General features: G+C 39.7%; 1 protein-coding gene and 1 pseudogene across 4 annotated transcripts in view; both read right to left on the reverse strand.

The window, feature by feature from the left end:
• The window catches only part of IFT81 (intraflagellar transport 81), a 78659-nt gene that overhangs the window by 30012 nt on the left and 38580 nt on the right, over window positions 1–10067 (reverse strand). For all 4 annotated transcript variants that reach the window (XM_003795997.1, XM_012809021.1, XM_023516846.1 and 1 more), the window contains one exon: window positions 862–1011. In XM_003795997.1, the coding sequence (XP_003796045.1) occupies window positions 862–1011 (150 nt within the window). The remainder of the gene's footprint in view (window positions 1–861; window positions 1012–10067) is intronic.
• Window positions 9879–9976, reverse strand: LOC111727293 (annotated as a pseudogene).

Raw genomic sequence — 10067 nt, forward strand, 5'->3', positions numbered from 1 at the left:
AAGACCATCCTAAAACTCAAGTCAGAGATGATAGCAAGATGAGAGAGATGATGACGAGTAGTTCTGCCTACATGCATTTTGAAGGTAGATTCAAGAAGATATTATCACAGATTAGAAGTAGAGATACGAGGGAAAATAAAAAGGTCCATGGAAGTGGTTGCTTAGAAATTTCTGTCCAGGCTGGGCCTGGTGGCTCATGTTTGTAATCCTAACACTTTGGGAGGCTTAAGTGGGAAAACTGAGCCCAGGAGTTTGAGACTAGCTTGACTAACATAGTAAGGCCCTGTCTCTACAAAAAATGGAAAAATTAGTCAGGCATGGTGGTGTACACTGGTAGTTCCAGGTAGTGGGGTACACTTTCTTAGGTGTATACTTTCTGAGGAAGAAGGATCACTAGAGCCCTAGAGTTGTGAGATTGCAGTGAGCTATGATGATGTTACTGCACTCTAGCAAGGGCAATAGAGCAAGACCTTGTCACAAAAAAAAGAAAGTTAAATTAAATCTTAAAATTTTAAATAAGTAAATAAACAGAAATTTTTGTCCAGCAGGCCATGATAAATAAACATAATACAGTCATTCTCTTGGTATAATTTTACTCATATTAACCAACTAACCAAAAGAAAAACCTACTTGAAATTCAATTTCTATTAATAAACCCAAAGTCAACATACATAAAAAAGTCAGTGCTTACTGTTATATTAAAAATAAATGAATCAGCTTATATGATATCTCTGTAATTAATCAAAGAAAATTAATAATTTTATGATTTTTCCAGTAAAAACAATGACCTCAGTATAAAGCTATAACCCATAAACCTCTTGGCATTTGTATTTATAGCTAACAAAGATAATACCGTATTACCAGTTGATGTTGAATATTGTCATGACGTTGCTTCAGAAGTTCTTCCGTCCTCTGTAAGAGACCGAATTCAGCTTTAAATTCAGCTATTATCTGATGCTTCTTTTTGAAAACTGTACTCTTGCTTCGAAGTTTACTGACATAACGTTTGAACTGTAAAAAAAAATTTAATATATTAATAATAAGCAGAAAAGTAGTAGCTAAATACCACATACCTATATAACCTCAATGCATTTAAAAATCTTTCATCTCTACTGCCTAACATATGTGTCACAAGTATATAATATGAACTTAGTTGTATTAGAAAGCCTGGAAAAACTAACTGCTGAATTAAAATATTTTGTGTAGGTTGGGTACAGTGCCTCACCCTATAATCCTGGCACTCTGGGAGGCCAAAGTGGGAGGATTGCTTGAGCTCAGGAATTTGAGACCAGCCTAAGCAAGAGAGAGACCCTGTCTCTATTAAAAATAGAAATATTAGCAGGGCACTGTGGTAGGTACCCATAGTCCTAGCTACTTGGGAAGCTGAGGAAGGAAGGATCACTTGAACCTAGGAGTTTGAGGTTGCTGTAAGCTAGGCTGAGGCAGGAAGGATCACTTGAACCTAGGATTTTGAGGTTGCTGTGAGCTAGGCTGATGCCCGGACACTCTATCCTGGGCAACAGAGTATCTCAAAAAAACAAAAAACCCTGTATATGTTTTTGGCTAGTACAGTGGCTCATGCCTAGAGTAGTCCTAGCTATCTGGGAGGCTGAGGCAAGAGGATGGCTTTAGCTCAGGAGTTTGAAGCTGTAGTTGAGCTCTGATGGCACCACTGCTCTCACCAGAGGAGGAAGAGCAACACCCTATCTCTAAAACAATAAGTAAATTAAAAAAAAAATTGTGTATGTTTTTATTTTTTTGGACCCATCTAAATATTCTAACTCCTCATATAAAAGTTATTGGTTGGCTCGGCGCCTATAGCTCAACCGGCTAAGGTGCCAGCCACGTACACCTAAGGTGGCGGGTTCGAATCCCCAGCCCAGACCCGCCAAACAACAATGACGGCTGCAACCAAAAAATAGCCGGGCGTTGTGGCGGGCGCCTGTGGTCCCAGCTACTTGGGAGGCGGAGGCAGGAGACTCGCTTGAGCCCAGGAGTTGGAGGTTGCTGTGAGCTGTAATGCCACAGCACTCTACCCAGGGGGACAGCTTGAGGCTCTGTCTCAAAAAAAAAAAAAAAAAAGTTATTGGTTTGGGACTTTACAAGTAAGGATTAGGAAAGCAGAAACTCAACCATATAAAAGTTAAAAGGTTTAAAAAGAATAAAAAGTAGTAGATAATTCTAGCTGTGGTTTTATCATGGAATATCTTATATACTAGGCTATTTTGGTAGCAGGACAGTGGATCTTCTAGGATTGATATAGCCAACCAGAATTATCAACACTTGTAGCTACTATTTATCACTTAAGAAATGTATTTTGACCATATACTCTAAGAAACTTCTGGAACACAGGGATGGCATTTCTCCCCAAAGCTAAAAAGCTGAGAATATTTCAAGTTAGTGGGAACTCACAGTTGACCCATTAATCTATTTACCTACTCACGATATCAAAGTTATAACTACTCCACTCTAATGGAAATATCCCATTATTAATATTAACTAGAGCTTCGAAAAGCAAGTGAAATACATAGTGAGCATAATAATATGTACAGAAATTCATTTGATAGGTATTACTTATTATCTACTATGTACTAGGCACTGTGCCAGATACTGAGGATACAACTTAGAGTTGGTTTAGAACAAGACAATAATAGATCTTGCCTTCATCAAAGAAATAATGGGAAAAACGAAAACTGAACTTAAGTTTACAATGATGGCAAACATTTTAAAGAAATGAAGGGGGCTAGGTGCAGTGATTCATGCCTGTAATCTTAACACTTTGCGAGGCCCTGACAGAAGGATTGCTCAAGACTAGTCTGAGCAACACAGTGAGATCCTATCTCTATAAAAAATATAAAAATTAAAAAAAAACAACAAAAATTAGCCAGCTATAGTGGCATACATCTGTTCAAGAAGTTAAGGCAGGAGGATCACTTGAACCATGCTTTAGAGGTTACAATGAGCTATGATGACACCACTGTACTCTAGCCCAGGCAACAGAGCAAGACTCTGTCTCAAAAAAAAAAAAAAAAAAAAAATTGAAGGGTCCTTGAGAATAAATAACAGGAGTTTAACCTGGGTTGGGATTGGGATGAAGACAGGAACATGGAGGTTGGGATTTGGGGGAGGTAGTTATGGTAAGATTCTTGGAATAAGTTATATTTAAGTCAAGACAAGAGGAATAGGAATGTATTAGAGCAGTGGTTCTCAATCTTCCTAATGTTGCAATGTATTTTCATTGTTAAAAAGGGGTCACAACCCACAGGTTGAGAACTGCCATATTAGAGGAAGGTAAAAGAGGCAGAATGAGCATTCCAAGGAGAAAGAACAGCATGTGTAAAGGCCTGTAAGGCACTGGCTCAATAAATAGTTATGGGCTTGGCACCTGTAGCTCGGCAGATAGGGTGCCAGACACATACACAAGGGCTGGCGGGTTTGAAGCTAGCCTGGGCCTGCCAAACAACAATGACAACTACAAAAAAAAAAATAGCCAGGCATCGTGGTGGGCACCTGTAGTCCCAGCTACTTGGGAGGCTGAGGCAAGAGAATTGCTTAAGCCCAAGACATTGAGGTTGCTATGAGCTACAACATTACAGCACTCTACCAAGGGCGACATAGTGAGACTGTCTCAAAAAAAAAAAAATATATATATATATATGGTTATGCATTGCACAGCAATGTTTCAGTCAATAACAGGCAACAAATACAATGGTGGCCTCATAAGATTATAATACCATATTTTCAGTGTATCTCTTCTATGTTTAGACATGCTTAGATACACAAATACCTACCTCTCTGTTGTAAGTGCCTAAAGTATTCAGTACTGTAACATACTATAACATACTATATAGGTTTGTTGCTTAGAAGGAATAGGCTATACCATGTAGCCTAAGTATGCAGTAAGCTGTACCATCTAAGTTTATGTAAGCACACTCTATATTGTTTGCACATTGATGAAATCACCTAATTTGCACCTGCCACTTCCAGCATATGGGGCCGGCGTCCTACTCCTTTGAGCCACAGATGCCACCCAGAATCAGTCTTTTTGATATCCAGTGCTATATAAAGTAGATTTGGGGGGAGATGATTAATAAAAAATATTATAGATAATAAAAGTCACGAACATATTATTGAAATTTTGGAAAACAGAAAAAAGGAAAAATTCACTCAAAGCTTCTATCCCAACACAAGCTGTAATACCATGTTAGTATTTTTCCTTCCAATTTTTTTTTTTTTTTTTTTTGAGACAGAGCCTCAAGCTGTCCCCCTGGGTGGAGTGCTATGGAATCACAGCTCACAGCAACCTCCAACTCCTGGGCTCAAGCGAGTCTCTTGCCTCCGCCTCCCAAGTAGCTGGGACCACAGGTGCCCGCCACAACACCCGGCTATTTTTTTGGTTGCAGCCATCATTGTTGTTTGATGGGCCCAGGCTGGATTCAAACTCACCACCTTAGGTGTATGTAGCTGGTGCCTTAGCCACTTGAGCCACAGGCGCCAGGCCTTTCCTTCCAATTTTTAAGGCTAATTCTAAGGTTAATAATCCTAAATTGTAAGGTAATAAAATAGTACAATATTTTAAAATCTATTTTATTCTTAAAGACTTAATTGATTCCTGAATATACAAAGAAACCCTTAAATATATTAAGATTAAAAATTCTTCACATAGGCTCAGCACCTGTAGCACAGTAGTTACAGTGCCAGCCAAATATACTGAGGGTGGAGGGTTTGAACCCAGCCCAGGCCAGCTTAACAACTGCAACAAAAAAATAGTTGGGTGTTGTGGCAGGCACCAAGTAGTCCCAGCTACTTGGGAGGCTAAGAGTTTGAGGTTGCTGTGAGCTATGATGTCACACCACTCTACTGAGGGCGACATAGTGAGACTCTGTCTCAAAAAAAAAAAAATCTCAGCTCAGCGCCTGTGGCTTAAGCAGCTAAGACGCCAGCTACATACACCAGAGCTGGCGGGTTCAAATCCAGCCTGGGCCCACCAAACAATGACAGCTGTAACCCAGAAATAGCTGGGCGTTGTGGCAGGTGTCTGTAGTCCCAGCTACTTGGGAGGCAGAGGCAGGAGAGTCACTTGAACCCAGGAGTTGGAGGTTACCGTGAGCTGTGATGCCAGAGCACTCTACCCAGGGTGACAGCTTGAGCTCTGTCTCAAAAAGAAAAAGAAAAAAAAATTATCCACATAAAAATAATCTTCCAAAAAGTTTTTTTCCAATTCCTAGTTTAGACTATCTTTTTTTTTGGGGGGGGGAGGTGTTTAGAACAGAGTCTCATTTTATTGCCCTCGGTAGAGTGCTGTGGCATCACAGCTCACAGCAACCTCCAACTCCTTGGTTCAAGTGACTCTCCTGCCTCTGTCTCCCAAGTAGCTGGGACTACAGGCACCCGCCACAACGCCCTGCTATTTTTTTTGTTGCAGTTTGGCTGGGGCTGGGTTTGAACCCACTACCCTCATTATATGGGGCCAGCGCCCTACTCACTGAGCTACAGGTGCTGCCCAGTTTAGACTATCTTTTAAAACTTGATTTAGACTTTGAAAGAATTGAAGAACACATTGTGTGAAGGAAGTTCAAAACATTTTTCTATCCATGATTCAGTTAGCTTTAATATTAAGAGATCTAGCCCACACACAGCAAATTTTCTTTCTTTTTTTTTTTTTTGAGATGGAGCCTCAAGCTATCCCCCTGGGTAGAGTGCCATGGCATCACGCTTACAGCAACCTCCAACTCCTGGGCTCAAGCGAGTCTCCTGCCTCAGCCTCCCAAGTAGCTGGGACTACAGGCGCCCACCACAATGCCTGGCCATTTTTTTGGTTGCAGCCATCATTGTTGTTTGGCGGGCCCGGGCTGGGGATTCGAACCCACCACCTTAGGTGTATGTGGCTGGCGCCTTAGCCGCTTGAGCCACAGGCGCCGAGCCCACACAGCAAATTTTCAATGGCTGGATTATAAAAACTACTTCAAAAATTTAAGTCATACTAATGTACCTAGAGTCTAATAAGTTGCAAATTTTCCTTTTAAAGAATAAATGCATAAGCCTGACAAAACCACAGACTGAGACTCCCTAGAGTAACTATATGTGCTATTAAAAGTATCCTGGGAAAAGTGCCCAAAAGGGAATCAACCCTGTTCATCTGCTATCCTCTGTAATACTGAGGCCAATTTTCCCCCTCTCATCTTGCTGTGCTCCAGAACTATTTTTAAAAGCTAAAAGCTATAAATGTTTTTGGTGAAAGAACAAACCTTCAAATTACTCAATGTGCTCTATGCTGACTGGTGGTTATTTGACATTCATTGTACATGCTACTTAGGGAAGGGTAGTCAGGGTAAGATCAATCACAGCTCCACACAATTAAGCAATAGGTGGCCATCAAAGCGCTCTAAGGGTTCTACTACCCCAGAATTAATTAGAAGAAAGAAAACACATTATTAATGTTTTTCTTCCATCGGAAATACTCCCATTATCATTTGGATTTTAGGTTATTTTTGAATTTTCAATATCATACAAACAACAAAACATGATGAACACGCTGAAGCTAAATCTTCTGACACATTCTTTTGTTTCCCTGCCTCACCCTTGACCCATTCTTAATTACTTCCATGGGATATATTTCCACAAATGGTCAAAAGGAACATAGGCTCTGACACATTTTGTCGAACTGCCCTTCAAAAGGCTATTTATAATACTTTCATAACTGTCAATTTGACAATCAAAATAGTTATCTTTTTATTTGCATTTTTTATTAGGAATCATCACTTTTTTCATTATGTTTATTGTGCATCTATAGTAATTTTAAAGAAATTATTTGCCAGTCTTTGATCCTCCTTTTTATTAGGGTGTTTATCTTTTTCCTGTGCATATTTAACAGTGATTCTTAAACTTTTTGATCTCGGGAATCCTTTATATATTCAAAATTATTGAAGATATCAAAGGGATTTTATGTTGATTACATCTATCAATATTTATCATATTGTTAAACTGAGGAAATTTTAAAATACAATAAAACACAAGGGCACATTCCATTAGCTGCCAGAGATAGCATGATCATTTATAAAACTTCTGGTAATCCTTATTGTACACTCATGTGAGAGTAAGTAAAAACTCTCCTCCCCTTCTCAGTTGAGGGGGGTCAGAATAGTGGCAGCAAAGGTAGGCAGTGAGGACTGGGAACTGCATCGAGGTACTAGTAAGGTTAGGAAGCTGTATACAGAAATGCATGAGAGGGTCTGGAGGTCTTCTGATATTCTGACAGACTCTGCAAAACTGCCCTACAACAGGCGATTTGTAACCATAAATTTGACAAGCAAAACAGTATCTTTTTTTTTTTTGAGTCTCAAGCTGTCGCCCTGGGTAGAGTGCCGTGGTGCCACAGGTCACAGCAATCTCAAACTCTTGGACTTAAGCAATTCTATAGGCACTCACCACAACACCTGGCTATTTTATTTTTTATTTTTTTGGTTGCAGTTGTTATTGTTTTAGCTGGTCCAGACTGGGTTCGAACCCGCCAGTCTTGGTGTATGTGGCCAATGCCCTACACATTGAGCTATGGGCACCACCCAGTATTTTACTTTTTATTTGTGTTTTTTTAAATTAGGAAATATCTCTTTTCCATTATGCTGAGAGGTTGAGAAGGCAGGGAAATTAGGAGTCTTAAAGAGTCACACAGAGGTGTGGACCAGAAGGCTGGTGACTAGGGATACAAGATGATAAGGTAGAGGAGTCATGGGGGTGCAGATCAGTGATCGAATGGCCAAGGACGTACAATGATGAGATTGGGGGCTGAAGAAGCACATGGAGGCACAGGCTGGCAAGGCTGGCAGGGCTGGCAGCTGAGGACACAGAAAGGTGACAGGAGAGTGGGGAGCCATTAAGCAGAGGGTAAAGATGTGGGTAGGTGGGATGGGAATACAGAGCTGGTGTGGTAAGAAAGAAGCCAGAGTAGTTGAAAGCTTGGTTAATTTGAGTAAGTTAATTGATTGAGCAAATAAATAAATGCAATATAGAAAAACAGAATCAGATTTCTCAATGCCAAAGAAGATATTCTAAAACAAGCAAAGGGGGAAAGCTAGAAAAAATCTGGAGGTATTGGGTATTGGTTAGATCCCATAGTTTAAATATATATATTTATGCATATATATTATATATACATATATACACATATAATGAAAAAAATATATATGCAGATACATACAGAAATAGAGATCCAAGTGTGAGTGCCCAGCACCTTCAAAACTTTTTTTTTTTTTTTTTTTTTTTTTTTTTTGAGACAGAGCCTCAAGCTGTCCCCCTGGGTAGAGTGCCGTGGCATTACAGCTCACAGCAACCTCCAACTCCTGGGCTCAAGCGAGTCTCCTGCCTCCGCCTCCCAAGTAGCTGGGACCACAGGTGCCCGCCACAACACCCGGCTATTTTTTTTTTGGTTGCAGCCACCATTGTTGTTTGGCGGGTCCGGGCTGGGGATTCGAACCCGCCACCTTAGGTGTACGTGGCTGGCGCCTTAGCTGGTTGAGCTATAGGCGCCGAGCCCAAAACTTTTAAGGAAAAAGATTTCCATCTAGAATTTGTTATCCAAACTATCAATCATGTATAATAAGGGTAGAATAAAGACAAATTTAAATATGTAAGCTCCTCAAATATTTATTTTCCAAGCACCCTTTGTCTCAGGAACATTCCCTATTATAACAGAGAAATAAACTAATAATATTTTTTATTTTTTTTTGTGGTTTTTGGCCGGGGCTGGGTTTGAACCCACCACCTCCGGTATATGGGGCCAGTGCCCTACTCCTTTGAGCCGCAGGCACTGCCCTTAATAATATTTTTTAAATAGTTAAAAAATATATATATATTTTTTGAGACAGAGTCTCACTTGGTAGAGTGCCATGGCATCTTAGCTCACAGCAATGTCAAACTCTTGGGCTTAAGTGATTCTCTTAAGCTCAGCCTCCCAAGTAGTTGAGACTATGGGCGTCTACCACAACACCTGGCTATTTTAGAGACAAGGTCTCACTCTGGCTCAGACTGGTCTCAAACCTGTGAGCTCAGGCAATCCACCTGTCTTGGCCTCCCAAGTGCTGGGATTACAGGCATGAGCAGCGCATCTGGCCAAAAAATAATTTTTAAAATAATATTTTAAAGAAGCATCTAAAAAATAATGTTAAAGTTTGTTTCTGGCTGGGCATGGTGGTTCACGCCTATAATCCTAGTACTCTGGAAGGCTGAGACAGGGTGGATTTCTTGGGCTCAGGAATTCCAGATCAGCCTGAGTAAGAGTGAGACCCCATCTCCACTAAAAATAGAAAGATAAATAAAAATGAAAATAAAAGGAATATTTTAAGAAAAATAAATTTTAAAATTACACATTAAAAATAATTGTTAAAGTGCTCATTTAAAAAATTATTAAAGAATAATTTCTAAATAAATTATTTAAAGAAAAATTAAATAATTTGTTTTTCAGAATATCAAACACCTGGCCATACAAAGGCATATTTTATTTTATTTATTTTTACTGTTTCAGGTTAATTGAGGGTACAAAGAATTAGGTTACATTGTTTGCAACTGTTAGGTAAAGTCTCTCTTATAATTAATTGTCACCTGCCCTCAAGAGGTATGCCATACACAGTAATGTTGTGCCCCTTAAGTGGGAGCAGCCTCATTCCCCCTTTCCTCTCCATCCCCTTCTCCCTCTTTCCACAGCTCCCCACCTTGAATTGATTTGAGTTTTTCTCTTCTGTGAGCTTGTATTAGATTATCTACTGGCTTCACATCTTCATATTAGAATTGAGTATGTTGGATTCGTGCCTCTCCATTCTTGTGATACTTTACTAAGAAGAATGTGTTCCAACTCTATCCAGGTTAATACAAAAGATGTAAAAAAAAAAAAGGAATGCTTCACGAATTTATGTGTCATCCTTGCATAGGGCCATGCTCTGCATTGTTCCAATTTTAGTATATGTGCTGCCAAAGCAAGCACAATTAAATAATTATTTTAAAGGAAAAATAATTTTTTTTTTTTTTTTTTTTTTGAGACAGAGCCTCAAGCTGTCCCCCTGGGTAGAGTGCCG

This window comes from Otolemur garnettii, unplaced genomic scaffold, assembly GCF_000181295.1.
Source record: "Otolemur garnettii isolate 467f Iridium unplaced genomic scaffold, OtoGar3 scaffold00099, whole genome shotgun sequence".
Taxonomy (NCBI): Eukaryota; Metazoa; Chordata; class Mammalia; order Primates; family Galagidae; genus Otolemur; species Otolemur garnettii.